The 19,993-nt window shown below is 45.5% G+C and overlaps 2 protein-coding genes across 2 annotated transcripts in view; one reads left to right on the forward strand and one right to left on the reverse strand.

Moving 5' to 3' along the window:
• Positions 1-2,462: 2,462 nt before the first annotated feature.
• ca15b (carbonic anhydrase XVb) lies at positions 2,463-7,102 on the forward strand (the record flags this gene model as incomplete). The annotated part of the gene is made up of 7 exons (XM_080542448.1): positions 2,463-2,547; positions 4,167-4,334; positions 5,312-5,460; positions 5,631-5,726; positions 5,947-6,025; positions 6,309-6,472; positions 6,884-7,102. 7 exons carry the CDS (start codon positions 2,463-2,465, stop codon positions 7,100-7,102), a joined length of 960 nt encoding a protein of 319 aa, XP_080398574.1.
• A 2,429-nt stretch (positions 7,103-9,531) lies between these two features.
• Positions 9,532-19,993, reverse strand: part of LOC308167969 (transient receptor potential cation channel subfamily M member 4-like) — a gene marked incomplete at both ends in the record, with an annotated part of 41,318 nt that continues 30,856 nt past the window's right edge. The window contains 7 exons of the mRNA XM_080542449.1: positions 9,532-9,578; positions 10,603-10,682; positions 10,784-10,802; positions 10,914-10,932; positions 11,234-11,412; positions 14,188-14,304; positions 14,718-14,889. Of these exons, the coding sequence (XP_080398575.1) occupies positions 9,532-9,578; positions 10,603-10,682; positions 10,784-10,802; positions 10,914-10,932; positions 11,234-11,412; positions 14,188-14,304; positions 14,718-14,889 (633 nt within the window). The remainder of the gene's footprint in view (positions 9,579-10,602; positions 10,683-10,783; positions 10,803-10,913; positions 10,933-11,233; positions 11,413-14,187; positions 14,305-14,717; positions 14,890-19,993) is intronic.

Genomic DNA, 19,993 nt, shown 5'->3' on the forward strand with positions numbered 1-19,993 from the left:
CTGTCTACTGTCCTCCACCTGTCTGTCTACTGTCCTCTACCTGTCTGTCCTCCACCTGTCTGTCCTCTACCTGTCTGTCTACTGTCCTCTACCTGTCTGTCCTCCACCTGTCTGTCTACTGTCCTCCACCTGTCTGTCCTCCACCTGTCTGTCTACTGTCCTCCACCTGTCTGTCCTCCACCTGTCTGTCTACTGTCCTCTATCTGTCTGTCCTCCACCTGTCTGTCTACTGTCCTCTATCTGTCTGTCCTCCACCTGTCTGTCTACTGTCCTCTATCTGTCTGTCCTCCACCTGTCTGTCTACTGTCCTCTATCTGTCTGTCCTCCACCTGTCTGTCTACTGTCCTCCACCTGTCTGTCCTCTACCTGTCTGTCTACTGTCCTCTACCTGTCTGTCTACTGTCCTCCACCTGTCTGTCTACTGTCCTCTACCTGTCTGTCCTCCACCTGTCTGTCCTCTACCTGTCTGTCTACTGTCCTCCACCTGTCTGTCCTACCTGTCTGTCTACTGTCCTCTACCTGTCTGTCCTCCACCTGTCTGTCTACTGTCCTCTATCTGTCTGTCCTTTACCTCTGTCTGTCCTTTACCTGTCTGTCTACTGTCCTCTATCTGTCTGTCCTCCACCTGTCTGTCTACTGTCCTCTATCTGTCTGTCCTTTACCTGTCTGTCTACTGTCCTCCACCTGTCTGTCCTCTACCTGTCTGTCTACTGTCCTCTACCTGTCTGTCCTCCACCTGTCTCCCGGCATGACAATGTCTGTCTCCATGACGATACTGCGTCAAGCAGGTCGCTGTATCAACACAACTCTGTCTAGCTTCTTTGTGACGCTGAGACAAATGTATTTGTTGTAAGCCGCTTTGGATAAAGGCATCTGTTAAATGCCAAAAAGAATGTTTAATGATCCCTTTGGTCTGACATCTATCAGTAGAATCAACACAGCACATTACAATGACTGCACAATCAAAACACTTTTTCACCCCTGAGGCCAGAGGCCCTGGGTAGTAGCACTCCCTGCTCTGGGTGACTCAGGTCGGTTCATCAAGCAGAATACCACTGTGTTTCCTTGTTAGTGTAACGGAGGGGGTGGTGATGAGGTAGCCCTGTCTGAGACCTTGAGGACGTCCTCTGGGAGACGCTTGTGTCCTCCGTCTGGGAGACCTGGGTTAGAACCCTGTTCCATACGTCAACCACAGAAGGAAGGGGAGGACACAGAACACATCTTCAGATGCTTCTGATTCTAATTCTGATTCTGTTCATTTAAAGTACAACTTGTGGACTCAATTTCTTCTTAAAACTCATTTTTACAGACAAGCCCTATTGTTTTTAATGTCTTATGTTTGACTGTTTTGCTACACATATTTTGCACTTTGTAACACTGTTTTGAAAGGTGCTATATTTTTTTAAAAATAGTGTATTATAATAATAATTATTATTATTAATAATTATAATTATAATAATAATTATTATTATTATTATAATTATTACATGGTGCATTGTTGACGGAGTAACAGCCAATTGCAGAAACATAAACCTCGACTTTGACTTACATAGACGTGGAGCTCCATGTACGTGTCTGTTGTGGCTTTAGACATGGACATTATCTCAGACAGACACATCTACCTCCCAGGAATCATAAAGATGACTTGACACATTTGTTGTGCCAGCAATCCAAATAATCCACATTATAATCAGTGTGACCCCTCACCTGACCCCCCCCCCCCCTTCCGCGGGAGGAAACTGTCAAGTCAAAAGGGGCGTGTCCATCCCATCATAGTAAGGTGTCCGGCGTATAAAAGGAGGCTGGCTGGGCGCGTGGAGGACAGGTTACCACAGCTGCAGCGTAAAGGTAAGATTGGTTTTTGACGCACGAGGCCTTCATTTGGGCACAAACTTCTTCAAGTTTGTAAAAGCTTAACAGTCGTTCAAATCTTTTTTATGGGGTAGATGTGGTAACTGGTATCTTTTAAAGTTTATGTATATACATATATTTGTATTTATTTATTTATTTAAAATGTTATTTAATTTAATTTAAATGTGTATGGCCGCGGCTCAGTGTTGATGAGCGCAATGGTGTTTGGTGTGTGTCTAACAGCGGTCTGGCTCTTGTGATTGCTTTGAATCGATTGATTCTTGTGATGTATGCATTTATTAGATTTATCATAACTTTTAAATAATTGTATTTGTTTACATATTACATTTACATGTTTTAGACGTATAAAGATGGTAAATTGACACGGATATTCATGCATAGCCTATAAGGATATTCATGCGTATATATGTATAGAGTCTATGCATGAATATCCGTGTCAATTTAACATCTTTATACGTCTAATAGGCTACATGTAAATGTAAACAAAACAAAAGTTATGATAGGCCTATGTCTAATAAATTAATATATCACAAGAATCAATTCAATGCAATCACAAGAGTTATAAGAGTTATAGATATAGATATGTCATGATGTTATTTGCCCCCCAGATGAATAGACTCATGTTCGTGGTCGTGGTCGTGTCGGTGTTGCTGCCCGCAGTGGGAGCCTCCCCGGGTGAGTGTTCATAAACAGTTGTCTTCCTCACGAGCATCTCAGATAGGCCTAACATGTTATTGGTCACGTGCTTTGTAGCCTACAGCTGTGGGTGATGTAGTGAAATGATTTTGTTAATCTAGCTTTTTTTTATCAGGTTTTGCTATAATGATTGAAACCAGTAGGATATGTTAATGTGTTTGTCCTGAAATGCATCACGTTTACTGTGTCTTACATTTCACCTGTACGGATGTTGCTCTGTTTAACGTGTTGCAGAGCAGGTGCATTGTGAATTATGCTATTCCTAAAAAACAGTTGTTAACGCAATTCTTATCTTTTCTTGTTTTCAGAGTGGTGTTACGTTGGTGTAGGGTGTAGTAAGTACTCGTTTTATTGTCAATTCCTCATGGGAGGAGATGTTACTGTAACACTACCTGCCTCCCTTATTTTTAGTGTCCCGATGTCACGTATGGCTTCTATTAAGCGGCATAACAATGTCTCAGCGCTGTTTTTGGGCCCAGTATTTCCACATCTGAATTATCCGGATTCTTTTTTTCTTTTTTTTGCTATCGATCTGATCCTGCGTAGAAGAAAAAAAAAGTCGGTCATTGTGATCTAGATTAAAAATGTGAAACAATGAAACTGATTAGGAACCGCGTCCTGCATTCAGCAACAATGACTTGTTTGTTTAGCGGAATGCAGCTCTGCGTTTATCAAGTCACCAGAGGCAGATGCCGCGCTGTGATTGACATGGAGCAAGTTGGTGAACCGGACGGACCCACATTCTGTTTTTTTTTTTTTTTTTTCTTCTTTTTTCGGACAGATGAAGACATACAGGAAAGCAAGTAAGATAGGGCATGTCAGCAGGGCATGGGCCCGGTTCGAACCCCACCCAAACGCAGTGTGCATTGTAGACTGTGGTGTTAGACCACTGGACCACCCACATTCTTGCTTTCTCTCTGTATCATGTGTAGTATGTTGTTCTGTACAATGATCTGAGCATATCCACACAAGTTCAAGGTTTTACCTATCAAATGGCATCCTGCTTTTGCATCTGATCGTCATCTAATGTTAAGCCCTTTAGTTTGGGTCTGGTTTTGAGGCCTTTCCAGGCTTGCCTGGGGGATATTCCATCAACGTCGCTAAAGGAAAATCTAGATTTATTTCGATAAGTCTCACAAGACTTACAAAAAATAAGCCTGGATTGTCCTTCAGCGTCGTTGATGGAATACCCCCCTGGCCTCTACCAGACTATAATGGGTTGTTTTTTAATGCTGGACCTCTTGGCTAACCTGGTTAATTAACGGTTCAATTAAGACATACTTTCTAAAACTGCACTGCATGTATTGCATTGTCATTTAAAACTGCAATCTGGGATTCCACCAACAACAAAGCGGTCACTCCTCCGCACGTTTGGTAAACAGCTGAGGGATGAAACCTCTCAAATGAATGAAAGCTGAAAGATGAAAGGACTGACAATCCATGAGATGAAAATGATGGTTTATCATAATACAGTGTTTACAAACAACATTGTAAACCAAACGTATAGTTATATTCTTCAAGAATCAATGGTGAACAGCAGTACATTGAAAATGCTATGATTGTGTTGTGTTGGTACTGACCGTGTGGTTCTGTTCCAGATACGTCCACGTGGTCTCAAAACTTCCCGTTGTGTAACGGCAGCCGACAGTCTCCCATCAACATCATCTCGTCCTCCGCCCAGGGCAACGCCAACCTCACCTCCTTCACCTTCACCGGCTTCGCTGACAACTCCGCCCTGAAGAAGATCAAGAACACTGGCCATACTGGTGAGGAGGTGGGGGGGTTAGGGGGTTGATTTCAAGGCTTGGTGAGGGGGGGTGGGAGGGTGTCAAAGGGGGCGGCTTGGTTTCAGCATTTGGTCTCTTGGTTTTCTGTCAATAACCTGTCCTGGCCCAGTCCCAAAAGTTCTATACCCATCTGGGCTGTAGGGGTGTGTAGGGGAGTGTAAGAGTGTAAAAGATCTGCTCTGTCACAGCCTCACCTGTTTGTGATGTCACACCCTTCCCTGAGTCACCCCAGGTGACTAGTCCCGTCCAACCAAACCTCTAGAGCCTCCCAATAATTATTTCCATGTCATGACGTTTTGTGTAGCCTCTATTTGTAAATGTCAATGTGTAGCCTGTCTATTCTGTTTGTTTCCAAGATCACATTTTTAAAGATTGGCCAATGTTCAGAAAATTCCATATTCTGTTACCAGAGTGGTCTATTAGAACAGTGGCACCAATGAAGGGTGGACATTTTCTATTGGCCAACACCAAGATAATAAGAGATATTTTAATTTCAACTGCAAAACGTCTTCTAAAATACTAAATGTTTGGTTTGAGAGATCCAATTTAAGGGATTTTCCAAATGTGTGGTAGTTTTATTGTTTTACTTAAGTAGCCATGACGTTTTCGGGGCTGAGGCTGCCTTTTTTTGTCCAATATTTTCCACTTGTATACCTTTCTCCAATAAAAAGTAAATATTGGGTAAATCAGGTTTATTTGAAGCCTCCACTGATTTCATTGGCTCCACTCTTCTACCACTCTGGCTGAGCACCAGTAGCTATTGTTATGATAAATGTGTGAAATATAAAACAGAAACTTTATAACCAACACATGAAGCCTTTATAACCAACACAAGAAGCCTTTATAACCAACAGAAGAAGCCATTCTAATCACCTGGATCACATTCGCTGAATTTCCTTAACCAGGAAGTAACCAGGAGAAGTAACGGCCCTCTTCTCCCCGTCTCTGTCCTCCAGTCAAGGTGACGCTGGCCAGTGGCGTGGGCGTGTCCGGGGGGGACCTGGGGGAAAGCTACACCAGCCTCCAGTTCCACCTCCACTGGGGAAACACCTCCTCCACCCCTGGATCAGAACACACCGTGGATGGGAAACGCTATCCCATGGAGGTACACTGTCTTCACACTGAGGGGGCGGAGGCTGCCTTCACACCGGGGGGAGGAGGCAGCCTTAACACCGGGGGGGGAGGGAGGCTACCTTCACCCCAGGGGAGCGGAGACTAACTACCCTAATCTTCCTCTCTCTGACTCTTCTCCTCCTCCTCTCCTTCTCCTCTCAGATGCACATCGTGAACATCAAATCGTCCCACGGCACAAACACGACGGCAGCGATTGCAGACTCCACTGGACTGGCTGCTCTGGGCTTCTTCATTGAGGTAACCCCTAACCTTTAACCTGTGACCTTCAGGGAGCATCACAGGGTCCTCTTAGAGCATCACACGGCCGTATTTGTAGCAGCAAAACAGAATGTTTCCATGTTCCCTTCTGCTATGAGGTGTTTTAACATGAACACTTTGTGTTTATATTGATTTATGTACTGCTGTTAGTGTCTTGTCTCCTGTGTGGTGTTGTGATTGTGTGTTGGTGTTCCTCCAGGCAGCTCCAGGGAACGGAACAGGAACGCCGGCCAGCTGGAAGACCCTGACCTCTTACCTGGCCAACATCACCAAGTCAGGTGAGAGGACGGTCATCTAGAACGTCATGTGACTTAGACCCTCAACGAGTCACAGTGATGTTATCTTTCTCTCTGTCCCCCCTCCTCTTTCTTGCTCTCCCCTTTTCTTTACAAGGATGTGCTGAATTGTATGTGGGCAGTTTCTTGGTGTTAAGTGTTATTTTTTAATATTTTGGGTGTGAGTGTGATATTTTCTATTGGGTGTGTGTGATATTTTCTATCGGGTGTTAGTGTGATATTTGCCCGATAGATTTGGAGCTTATTTCTCTCTCCTTGTCTGTAGATACTTATGTAAACATCACTGATACAATTTCATTGGACGACCTCCTGGTGGGAGTGGACCGGACCAAGTACTACCGCTACCTGGGCGGCCTGACCACCCCTACGTGTGACGAGGCCGTGGTTTGGACCGTGTTTAAGGACCCGATCCAAGTCAGCCAGGACCTGGTGTGTTCACGTAACAATAGTACCATGTGACCTCAGATCAGGGGTTCACTTACACATTTTGGGGGTACATGTCAATGTCCTCCATACTGTATAACAACAGTGTTGTACATGTGATCAGGGGGGTATTCCATCAACATTGCTAAAGGAAAATCCAGGCTTATTTTTTTATCATATTTAAGTCTCACAAAACATAAAAAATAAGCCTGGATTTTCTTTTAGTGACATTAATGGTCTCCAGGAAGACTAGAAGTACATCTGTGTGCTTCTAATGGGGATCCTTAAATAAAGTAAAATAAAATCTTCTCCTTCAGCATGTCTGATTTGAAAGGAGAGGAAGAGCCGTTTTAAAGGAGAAGATGAGCCATTTCTAAGTTGTTAGATCCTCTGACCTGTAATGTTCTTCCCCCCCAGATCGACATGTACAGCACCATGGTCAGTGTGGACACTAACGGCACAGAGCTGCTGACCAGTGCCTACCGGCCCATCCAGGCTCTGAACGGCCGGGTGGTGCAGACCCAGGTCACCGCCGCCACCACGGACGCGCCATCCTCGGCCTCGCCCTCCTCCACAGCCTCCCAGTTGGCTTCCCTCTCCCTGGGCCTGCTGGCCCTCCTCCCCCGGTGGATGTAAGGCCCCTGGGCCAGCCTCCAGACTCTCACCTGGGGCCAGAAGCCATCTGAAATGCTTTCACACATGGCAGGCGTTGGGCGACACCAATACATATATCTGTTCTATTTGTCATTTGAGTCTTTGGTTGCGCATGGAGAGCTAGCTGGGCGGGGCTAACATCGCTTGAGGCTGTTCCATTGGTTAAAAAATAAATAAAAATAATCTTCTTCTAGCATGACGACTGACAATGGCCCCTGGCCTGAGCCATCTGATCCCAGAGCAGCGCCACACTGCAGTTTGCACTGTTTCCCTTAAGATAAACTAGCTGTGTGTGTGTGTGTTTGTGTGTCAGATTGACACATGGACGTTAAAAATTAAGTTAATGTGTATTAAATTAATGATCTCAAGCCATCAGTCTGAACTGAACTGCCAATCACCTTTATAGGTGAGGATGGTTCCAGTCAAACTGACTTTACAGGTGTGTGTATATATTATGTCTCAGGTATATATGTGTCTCAGGTATCTCAGGTGTTCTGGGGCTGAAAGCGTTAATGAAGGTGAGGTGTCACATGACATCAGTGTTGAGTCTCCTCTGACCTATAATATCTGTAGCGTCTTCCATATGTTACCTTTCTACAAGTCCAGGTGTGGCCGTGATCTGGGCCGAGAGCCCGGTACGAAATGTTCTTAAACATGTGAATAAATCTATCTATCTATTATTGATTGTAGAGTGTTGTCTTGAGTGTTCTGTTCTGGGAGTGTGTGTTTCCAGGACTGAGGAGTTTAGCATTGGCCTTGTGTACTGTAGCTGTAGGTCGGTGAGTAAATGAGTCTGGTAAGAAAGCCAGCGTAGATGCTCGAGTCTGTAAGCGAGCTGTGTGAACCGTTGAACATCTCCTTTATTTCATTTTGTGTCACTGTCAAGTGGTACTAAACCCGTCGGATGAACAAGTGCATTGTTTGATCAGGCTTTTTGTCCCTGAATTGATTGGGATCACATTCAGACTGCATTGTTGCCCATTTCTAGTGTGGAGTCTTGCCGGACACCTGATCTTCTCCCAGTAGGGTCATACAGTACATAATAACGCTAATAACAGTGCGCTGCACCCCGGGGAGGGAGGGTCACGTTTCACAGCACTAAGAGATTCCTGCCCTAGTATGTTGACATAATAGAGGGTGTTACCTAGAGGTGTTAGCCCTGAGGCGTATCCTGGTGTTACCTGGAGGTGTTAGCGCTGTGATTCCTTTGTTTATGTTTGTCATTTGTGTGTTGTTTTTGTTAGCTTGTCATGTTGATCCTGTTTGTATCTGATGAACAGATGCCCTAAACCAATGACACGTAGGCCACAAGCCAGCCTGCCAGGAGTCACTACCGTTAGGATTATGAAGTCGCCATTCCACAACATGGTGATCTGCTGTTGTGATGAGACATTATTGAGGTGATGGGGATCCATATTATTTATTCATTATTAAGTTAAGGTTTCTTCGTAGAAGGTAGACATGCCTGCTGCTTTGATAAGGACATTGTTGTTGCTGTTGTTGAACTGCACTGCATACTGGACTACATTGAGTGCAAAGTGAATAGACTGTGATTTGACAATTTGAGTTTTGCTGTCAATGTTCTGTAATGTCCTGTAGTTCCTGTGTGATCCATGACATGTAGCTGAGTGGCGGTGCTGGAGGTTCAGGGTGACGTGGACCATCGTAAGAGGCCCAAATAGATGTGGGGATCTGGGACCCTCATAATAGCCATTTGGATTTCAGCAGAAGAAACACAGGACAAAGATGATAAAGCCACAAGAATGTTAAATAAATTTAATTTGATGTATTTTGCTAAATACCATGAGACAGGACTGCAAGAATGGACATCTTGTCAGTCAACATTTCCTCGCAGGGGATATATAATTTGTGTAAAGAAAAAACATCTCTAGAAAGAATAATAATTGTAATAATTCTGTGTGTGGGTACAGTAACAGAATTGTACATGGAAGGAGGCACCTAGATTCCCAGGCTACGTATCTTCACATTCCTCAAGAAAAGTAAACGATTCAGAATTCAGAGAATAGTTAAATGTCACGTGGCCATCCAGCAACATGTAGCAAAGTCTTTTCTTTAGAGTTTTACTTTCCACATTTTCTGAAAAGGATTAAAATAACATAGAAGAAGACAATCTTAACATTCCAACTCTTTATATATTTTTTTTATTAAAACCACAGAGAGAGAAAGAGAACACATTTTATTTATTTTTCCAAGTATTTTTATTCAAAAGTTAAACAATACAATAAACTAAACTTCTAATAAATTAAATAAAATTTAATAAAATTTAATAAAACTAATAAATTAAACTTCAGGGTTATTATTTATTTTTATGGATTTGTTATTTGCTCATCATGGCTCCGGAGTTTGATACCACGTTGTCTGGCCGGTGGGCCCTCCTCCTCCGCAAACCCTCATCCTGTTTTGTCTAGGTCAGAGTGCACATGCGGGATGACCTGACCTGGAAGGACAACACAAAAGCCACCATCAAGAAGGCACAACAGCGGCTATACATCCTGAGAGTCCTCAGGAAGGAACACAGCAAGCAGGAGATACTGGTGACCTTCTACCGCGGCGCAGTGGAGAGCATCCTCACCTACGGCATCTGCAACTGGTTCTCCAGCTGCACAACCGCGGAGAGAAATGCGCTCCAGAGAGTCGTGAGAACAGCACAGAAGATCACCGGCGCATTCGAAGTCGCTCCCGGAGCAAACAACCGACGGATGCTCCGCTTGAAAAGGGTGGTTTCGCTCCGGTTAGAAACGACGCGTCGAGGCTGTCCATAGGGAAACAACAGCGCATGCGTGTTGATCTGGATAAGAGCGGGACGAACGGGCAATTTTCGATTTTTCGGACCAATCAACTACCACGTCTGTTGCTTCGATTGCGTATGTTACTTTGTTTACATAAAGGGCTGTGAGAACGCAAATCAGAGAAATAATTTATGCAACATGTTGCAAACTCATCCACTTGCTCCGGGTCCTGATTCAGACTTTCATGTGAGAACATGACCTTAATGTCCTTTTTATGTCTAGAGAAGATGAAGTATAATATAAGGGGCTGCTCTAATAAGTAAAAAAAAACATGGGATCCTATTCTCTCTTTTGTTAATTCATTCCTTCTTTAGGGTGATTAGATAGTCTTATTACTTATTTTACAAAGCACACAGTACGCTACTATTTGTATTTATATATTCATTTGACACTGGTTGGTAATAACACAATGATAAACGATTGTCTTTCTTGATGTGTGAATGTTCATTCAGCCCTATGCGCAACACAGTCATTTCTTTGTTTTGTTTTGAGTCCTCTCTTTTACTGTTTTTTCTTAGGTTCCTCCTTTTTTATACTGTACTGTCCTTTTTGTTTTTGTTTTGTATTGTTCTAAAAATGTCAAATCGGGTGAACAGTTTGTTTATTTGGTATTGGTAACCCAATAAAGATACTTGTGACTTCCTTTTTAGCTTCATCTCAGAGTTCACTCACCTCCGAAACCCTGGGGCATGCTGGGTATGCACTGCTGTGGCTGGGCTGACGACACGCCCGTCACTGCCCCGAACATACCCCTGTCACACAACACAACACAACACAGGGGTTAGTGTATGACCACAGCCCCAAACACCCCCCTGTCACACAACACAACACAAGACAGGGGTTAGTGTATTACCCCAGCCCCAAACACCCCCCTGTCACACAACACAACACAACACAACACAGGGGTTAGTGAATGACCCCAGCCCCAAACAACCCCCTGTCACACAACACAACACAACACAACACAGGGGTTAGTGTATGACCACAGCCCTGAACACCCCCCTGTCACACAACACAACACAACACAGGGATCAGTAGATGACCACCGATACTAAAGAAACATTGAACAAAGGAGGTGAGAGACTGGGTATTTTAAAAAGATAAGTGAGCTTCAGGAAAAAGACACGACAATCAACAAGTAAATAGTGAAGTACTTAGCTAACTACTTTAATTAGTATGTGGAAAAATAACTCATTTCAAGTTATGGGAGGAGTGATAGGAAAAGGTAGACAGAAGTAGAAAGGAACAAAAAGTAAGTAAGTCAGAGAGTACAGAGGAGAGGCGTGGTTTGGGTCTCTCACACTTGTGACGTGCTGCAGGTGTTGTATACGCTGGTGGGGGGGCCGGAGGAGCGGAAGACGTTGTCCAGCTCTGCTATCGCGGCGTAGCGGTCCCCTCCTAGCAGAGCTGGCTGGCTCTTGGGAAGGACTCCTCCTCCTGATGATGCAGCTGCTGAGCTGAACCCTGCTGGAGCGCCCCCTCCTGGACACACACAACACACATCCTTCAGTTTTGCGGCAGCAATCGATTGGACCACCTTACAGAACACACTCAAACTGATATTCAGCAAACTCTCCCACAAATATTAAATATTATTAAGTTTAACATCTTTGTCCTATGTCATGACAGGGGAACATTTGCAGTATCAAACGGGCTAACCACTGAAAATGTGATCAAATGTTCTTCTACTTTAAATTGTTTTATATGTTATTGTAGATGGTGCTTATATTCAGAGAGACACCAGTCACTTCTAAGTCTGCCCTTTCAAACTGCTCTCACTGTCCCGCCACACTAAGGTGTCCAATAATAGCACATAGTCCAGTGACCTCAATTAGGCTTTCTAACAGGCACGTTAGCCTCATAATACTGTACTCGTAATAACTGCTCAAGTGGGCGTTTTAGAGCAATCTTAAATATAGATATATATCTTAAATATAGGGTAGCAACTGTGCAGGAGACCGCAATGGCATCATGGATATGAAATGGTTGCACAGTCAGTATTTTTTTTCTTTTATAAACCCCCCCCCCCCCCCCCCCCCATAACTGACTTAGAACCACTCTGTAAACAAGACACCAACCACCATAGAACCCTTCTTGGGGATATGCTGTAAGAAACAGACCTCAACCTCTGATTCTAAACATGAATAACTGCTGGTGGTGCAGAGAGGAGGTGCTACTTCATCTTAGCCACTCATGCGCACCAGCCCAACCTCCAGCATGTTTATCCCACCTTTAGTTCTGCTACACAGAGGCTGGCAGGGAGGTTACCTTGCTCCGTTTGGGCAGAGCTAAAGATGGCATCCAGGTCAGTCAGAGCTGCGTGTCTATGGGCAGGGACGCTAACAGGGACGCTAGCAGGGACGCTAGCTGTCTGCAGCCTCTATGGCTGGTCCTAAACGGACTGACTTATATCGCGCCTTATTCCAAAGCGCTTTACAACGGCCTCTTATTCACCCATTCACACACACATTCACACACAAATGGCGGCAAGCTACCATGCAAGGCGCCGGCCCGCTCACTGGGAGCAATTTGGGGTTGTGTCTTGCCCGAGGACACTTCGACATGTGGCCAGCCGGAGCTCGAACCGCCGATCTGCCAACCTTGCCATCATTAGACGCCGGCTCTACCTCCTAAGACACAGCCTCTACCTCCTGAGACACAGCCTCTACCTCCTGAGACACAGCCTCTACCTCCTGAGACACAGCCTCTACCTCCTGAGACACAGCCTCTACCTCCTGCGCCACAGCCTCTACCTCCTGAGACACAGCCTCCACCTCCTGAGACACAGCCTCTACCTCCTGAGACACAGCCTCTACCTCCTGCGCCACAGCCTCTACCTCCTGAGACACAGCCTCCACCTCCTGAGACACAGCCTCTACCTCCTGAGACACAGCCTCTACCTCCTGAGCCCCTATCTGATCCTGTAGAGTTTCTCTGGGAGGACCCGAAGGATCCACAGTCAGTGCTACAGGATTTGGGGAAACTAAATTGGCATTAGCTAGTTCCCCCGAAGTGTTACCTGCATGTGAGAAGAGAGCTGACAGAGAGAACCGTGAGAGGGCTGCAGTGTGTGTGTCCATGTGCTGCAGCACCACAACACCTATGGGGAATGTGTGTCAAGGAAACGCAGGTAGCTGCAGTGGCTCAGAATCTGGGGCGTGGCTGAAACTACTACACAACACTAGGACACCTGCATCATCTTCAGAGGACAGTACAGTACCATCGTTCATCAGGAACAGCTTCACCTCCTGCACAGAATCCCTATGAGCTATGGATCAATGTGAGCGCATATGAATGAAGTGACTTGGCTATCTGCAATATGAACTGTCTGTCTGTCTCAGGGTAGGATGAGGAGCCTTGTCTATCTGTCTGTCTGTCTGTCTGCGCAGATGTAACTGAATATTCCTGAAAAAGGGTCATATGCCGATTAAGGTGTTTACATGTCACAATATTCCGATTCAAACAGGCCTATGCCAGGGGTCTTAATCTGAATATCCCCTATGCCAGGGGTCTTAAAATGAATATTAATCTTAATCCAATTTGGTACGTGTTTACATGACTCTTGCCCAATCGGAATATTGAGCAATATGCCGCTTAATACAGGAATATGGTGTGCATGTAAACACAGTCGATGACACAGTAGGCAACAGAAACACGGGGAGAGAGAGAAACAATAGATCCTCTCTCTCTCTCTCGCAGTTTCTCCTGCCCTGAAGGCAGCCTGGCAGAGCTTCTCATCTTTTTTCATTGAGCGGGCTACAAGTAACTAACCCTACTCATCCATATGGAGAGATTAATCTGATCTCAGACTCAAATGATTTCCAATACTTATGTTTCCACGATTATGATTCCACCCATGTATAGCGCGATAATAATGTGCTTGTAGGTGACAACAATATTTAATAATAATATCAGTAATTCAGGCCCCCGGTTCTTAAGTGATAAAGTGTGTGTGTTTTGTGTGTGTGTTTGTGTGTGTGTGTGTGTGTGTGTGTGTGTGTGTGTGTGTGTGCCAGCCAATTAAATATAGATCATAGACCAACGTGGACAAATAATGCATGAAAAGTGCACATAATAATGGCTGTGAGTGAGAAGTGTGTGAGTGTGGCGAGAGACAGAGAGAGGGAGAGAGAGACAGAGAGAGACAGAGAGAGGGAGAGAGAGACAGAGAGAGAGAGAGAAAGAGACAGAGAGAGGGAGAGAGAGACAGAGAGAGGGAGAGAGACACGCAACACAGGTGAACAGAGGATGATCTACCTGTGTGAGATGGCTGGAAGGGAGTCTGGGGCGCGGAGCAGGGGAAAGGTAGACCTGAGCTCTCAAACGCGTCAAAGTTTGCAAAGTCTGAGTTTGGAGCGTTTGTGTTTTGAGCAGCTGGAGGTCAGGGGTCAGGAGGGTCAAACACATAAACCAAAAAGGAAACAATGGGTGAGATGAGTCATGATCACACACAACAAAAGGAATGAGAGATCGTACTGAACACACAGAGATATGGACTGGAGGGCATGGAGCTAACGACAATAATATACATGATGATGGTAATGACAATAATATACATGATGATGATGATGATGATGATGGTAATGACAATAATATACATGATGATGGTGATGATGGTAATGACAATAACATACATGATAATGCGTGTGTGCGTGTGTGGCAACGCTTTACGATCATCACTGATTTCCATAAAGGCAGATGAAACTGTTCTCATATTTAAGAGTTGGGTGGGTGGTCCTGACCATGGTCCATTTCAGGGACCAGTGGCGCTGTGCGCGAGTCCTTACCTGGGTGGCTGTTGAAATGTGCAAAGTTTGCAAAGTTGGGTGCAGAGCCTGCAGCAGTCTGAGAGGGCGGGGCAGCGAAGATGTCACCGCCCAGGTCGCTGAGGAGGTCGAACTTCTTCTCCTGAAACTGCTGGCTCATCTGGAGGGCCTGGGCACGCCCCATCACCGGAGACTGAGAGAGAGAGAGAGAGAACAGTGTTACACCCTGCCAACACCCTGCCAACATTTAAACAGGCCCTCAAAACCCACCTCTTCAAGCTCGCCTTCACCAGTTAACCCTCTCCCCCTCTCCCCTTCCCATGTGTCCCCAGCACTACCTTAATTAGGCCCCTATACTTTCTTTTTGGTTTATTTTTTTATCTTTTTACTACTTTTCAGTTTGTAAAGCGTCTTTGAGTGTCTAGAAAAGCGCTATATAAGTCTAATGTATTATTATTATTATTATTATTATTATTATTATTATGTCCTGTGTGGGGCCGTACCCTACCTGCCTGGGAGGAGTGGCTCTGTTGAGGTGCAGGGTGGGGGGCTGAGTCCCACCTCTTCAGGTTACACCTTAACTGTCCCTCAGACATTACTACCCCCCAGCACTGTGTCTCCTGAGACATTACTACCCCCCAGCACTGTGTCTCCTGAGACATTACTATCCCCCAGTACTGTGTCTCCTGAGACACCTACTACCCCCCAGCACTGTGTCTCCTGAGACATTACTACCCCCCAGCACTGTGTCTCCTGAGACATTACTACCCCCCAGCACTGTGTCTCCTGAGACATTACTACCCCCCAGTACTGTGTCTCCTGAGACATTACTACCCCCCAGTACTGTGTCTCCTGAGACATCTACTACCCCCCAGCACTGTGTCTCCTGAGACACCTACTACCCCCCAGCACTGTGTCTCCTGAGACATCTACTACCCCCCAGCACTGTGTCTCCTGAGACATCTACTACCCCCCAGCACTGTGTCTCCTGAGACATCTACTACCCCCCAGCACTGTGCCTCCTGAGACATTACTACCCCCCAGCACTGTGTCTCCTGAGACATCTACTATCATCCCAGTCCCGAAGAAAAGCACGGTGAGCTGCCTAAACGACTACCGCCCGGTGGCACTCACACCAATCATCATGAAGTGCTTCGAGAAACTAGTCCGGGCCCACATACTCACACGCCTCCCGCCCAACCTGGATCCATACCAGTTCGCCTACAGAGCCCACAGGTCCACAGAGGACGCCATCGCGACGACTCTCCACGCCACTCTATCCCACCTGGAGAGGGGAAACAGCTACGCGAGACTGCTCTTTGTGGACTTCAGCTCCGCCTTCAACATCATCCTTCCAGACAGGCTAGTGACCAAACTACTAGACCTGGGTCTATCACACTCTATATGTGCATGGATCAAGGACTTCCTGACCGACCGCCCCCAGAGGGTGCGGGTGGGCCCCCACACCTCCACAGCCCTCAGACTCAGCACTGGGTCCCCCCAGGGCTGCGTGCTAAGCCCCATCCTCTACAATCTCTACACCTACGACTTCACCCCCGTCCACCCCAGCAACTCCATCGTAAAGTTTGCAGACGACACCACCGTGGTGGGATGCATCTCGGGGGGGGACGAGGCGGCGTACAGGGATGAGGTAGAGCAACTGAGCAAGCTGTGCAAGGTTAACAACCTGCTGCTGAACAAGTCAAAGACCCAGGAAATCATCGTAGACTTCAGGAGGAAAAAGTCCGAGATCCAGCCCCTGCTCATCGACGGAGAGAGCGTGGAGAGAGTCTCAACCCTCCGATTCCTGGGGATGCACATGCGGGATGACCTGACCTGGAAGGACAACACAAAAGCCACCATCAAGAAGGCACAACAGCGGCTATACATCCTGAGAGTCCTCGGGAAGGAACACAGCAAGCAGGAGATACTGGTGACCTTCTACCGCGGCGCAGTGGAGAGCATCCTCACCTACGGCATCTGCAACTGGTTCTCCAGCTGCACAACCGCGGAGAGAAATGCGCTACAGAGAGTCGTGAGAACAGCACAGAAGATCACCGGCGCCCCCCTCCCCTCTCTGGAAGAGCTGTACAACACACGCTGTCTCAGGAAGGCCTCCAAGATCTCCAGGGACCCAACCCACCCTGGGTACGAACACTTTACCCGGCTGCCCTCGAAAAGGCGGTTCAGGACCTTGGCCGCAAGGACAAACAGACTGAAGAACAGCTTCTACCACAGGGCCGTTCAGGCCCTGAACACAGCAAAGACCTAGGTTCTGGGCCCTGGACAGTCTGGACGGATTGATGGCAGCTGCTGGACTGAAAAAATCAGGTGTAGTGCTGAGGCACAAATATGTACATTTCAAGCCTGCAAACTGCGACACTTTAAATAAATGTGCAATAACACTATTCAGTGTTTCCTCTACATGCATTTCATCGTGGCGGTCCGCCACGATGGAATTTCCTCCGCCACCATTCAGATTTCTCAACCCAAAAAAAAAAAAAAGATTTAGGCCGCTTTTCAGACCTTCACAGCGCTAGACACACCCACAAGCGCGAATATAATCGACATTAACGCTGTTTTACTTGTCCGGAGCAGGTAAAACTTTCGCCGAGTTTGTTTGCGCGAGCACGGCGACGCTGCTAGATCCCGGATGTTTTTAACTGTGTGCAGGAAGAACAACAGACGGCGCAGGCGGGAGACTAGACTAGTTGATCGTGAGTGAAGATATTATCAAAGCGTACGGGTGATCGACAGATAATACCTTCACTCACAATCATCTAGTCTAGTCTCGGGCCTGCGCTGTCTGTTGTTCTTCCTGCACACAGGTAAAAATATCCAGGATCTAGCAGCGTCGCCGTGCTCGCGCAAACAAACCCGGCGAAAGTTTTACTCGCTCCGGACAAGTATAACGGCGTTAATGTCGAGCCCTGTTGTTGTTGTCTGCGATTCCGTTGCATGCCTCGCCTCCCTTGGCTCTCTTGTGTAGGAGGTGTCTGAGATTATTTTCCATGCATCCTAGAACAGAGACGATGGAGGTGTTTTTGCATGATGAATTGTTCACATATAAATGGACCAATTGAAGTCAAGGCAAGATCTGGAAGACCAAGATACATTTCTGATAGAATGGCCTGAGATCTGGTGAGAAATGCTCAGAAGAACCCACACATCACTGCAAAAGAGTTGCAAAAAAGAGTAGCAGACACCGGTCTAGTTGTTCACAGGACAACAATACACCTTAAACAACAAAGACCTACATGGCAAGAAAGAATTTGCTCGAAAGAAGCCTTTCCTACGACCTCAACACAAAGTTAAGCGTCTGAAGTATGCAAAATAAAACCTTGAGAAACCTGAAGCCTATTGGAACAATGACGAAACCAAAATTGAACTTTTTGGTCACAACCAAAAAGGGTATGTTTGGAGAAAAAAGGGTGAAGCATTTGTAGAGAAGAACACTTTGATATCTGTTAAGCATGGAGGTGGATCCATTATGCTTTGGGGTTGTGTAGCAGCTGGGGGCACAGGCAATATTGTGTGGGTGGAAGGAGGAATGGATTCCACCAAATATCAAGACATTCTAGAGGCTAATGTTAGGTCAGTCCAGAAATTGAAGTTGAAGACAGTGGGTAAGACAACGACCCGAAGTCCTAAGAGCCCATATCCAGGCCAGATATAATCTCCTCCATAATGATAATGAAAAGAAGGGGAGACGATTTTTTTATTGACAACGGAATTACATGTTGGAAAAACATGCAGACACAGACAATAAGAGACACACGGGAGAAGTACAGGAAAACATTTTATTTTTTTGGGCCATCCACGAGTTTTGGCTGAAATTACGTCGTTGTTTTGAGCGCGCGTGCGCGTTTCATGCGCGTGCACGCGAAAAAATCGCGAGCGCGCGCGGTCAGCACTACCCGCCACCATTGTAAAAATTCCTGGAGGAAACACTGCTATTGTGCAATATGACAACCCTAGTCGTCTATCTGTACAGTATAGTATAGTGGATAGTGTACATAGCCTTTATTTATGTAAACCAGCTCCTTCCCTTCTTGTGATTTTTTTTAAAGTTTTTTTTCTTCTTTCCTAACACCAGGGGAGCCACCCCTCCTAAATTTCGTTGTTTGGTACCTGTACTATAGCAATGACAATAAAGACCATTCATTCATTCATTCATTCATTCATTCATTCATTATAAAAACAGAGAGTCTATAAATGAATGGTCTTTATTGTCATTGCTATAGTACAGGTACCAAACAACAACATTTAGGAGGGGTGGCTCCCCTGGTGCATAAGGAGAAGAAACAATGCTACTATTTATATACCCTGTTACCACCGTTACTTTAATTTATTTTGCTTTATGGAACTTTAACATTCAGACACATTCCAGAATATGACTGGTATATTATAATATAAATATAAACAAAAAGCACTTTCAAATGTAAAATAAATAAATAAACACTTTCAAATGTAAAAGTGCCTCTTAGGCTTGACTACTGGTATAGGAGAGGAAGAATTACAAGTTAAAGTGCACTTCAGGCTTGACAGGTAGACCATAATTTGCATTATGCGCATATACGTCACGCGTAAAGCAAAAAACGAAATTACTCCACAACGCAAATTTGTAGTAATCCGGGGCTTTTTCAAACTGTTGCCATGTTCTCAACTCCGCTCGCCATGAACAAACATATCAACAAGATACGGAAGCAACTGCGTTCCAGACAAACTCGACCTCCGACTTTCAATGGAACGCATCATAAACCGAAAAACCGACATTCGCTAGTGCGTATTGAACCGTGGATGACGAACCGTACGGTTCAATATAAAACCGAGAACCGTTGCACCCCTAGAACCAACAATACTCGATCTGCCAACTAAAACCAACCAGTTTCATCATCATAGGTTTCGATTGAGTATTATCAGTTAGGCCTACATGAGTATTTCAGAAGTGATGTATGACATCACCATAGCCAGATGGTTACTGTATGACCAAGTCGCAAAGCAAATAAAAGAGACAGCAGACATCGTAGGAATGTACCTCTGTCAATGCAGAACATGGAACTAGTACAGTAACAGAGTAAGAGAAGAAAGCCATGTAGGATGTAGAGAGGGAACACGGGAGAGATGGATTGACAGAGGAAATTGACCCCTGGCTAAACAGTGAAACATAAATAACCTGAGTATGTCATAATTAGGGCCCAGAACATTTCCAGATGGGTCACATGTTCAGGAAAAAAACTAAACTCTTGGCCTAAATCGTAACAAGCCAAATCTTTACGGCTCTGTTCCAATCCTTC

The sequence above is a fragment of the Nansenia antarctica genome (assembly GCF_963989245.1).
Source record: "Nansenia antarctica genome assembly, chromosome: 11".
Taxonomy (NCBI): Eukaryota; Metazoa; Chordata; class Actinopteri; order Argentiniformes; family Microstomatidae; genus Nansenia; species Nansenia antarctica.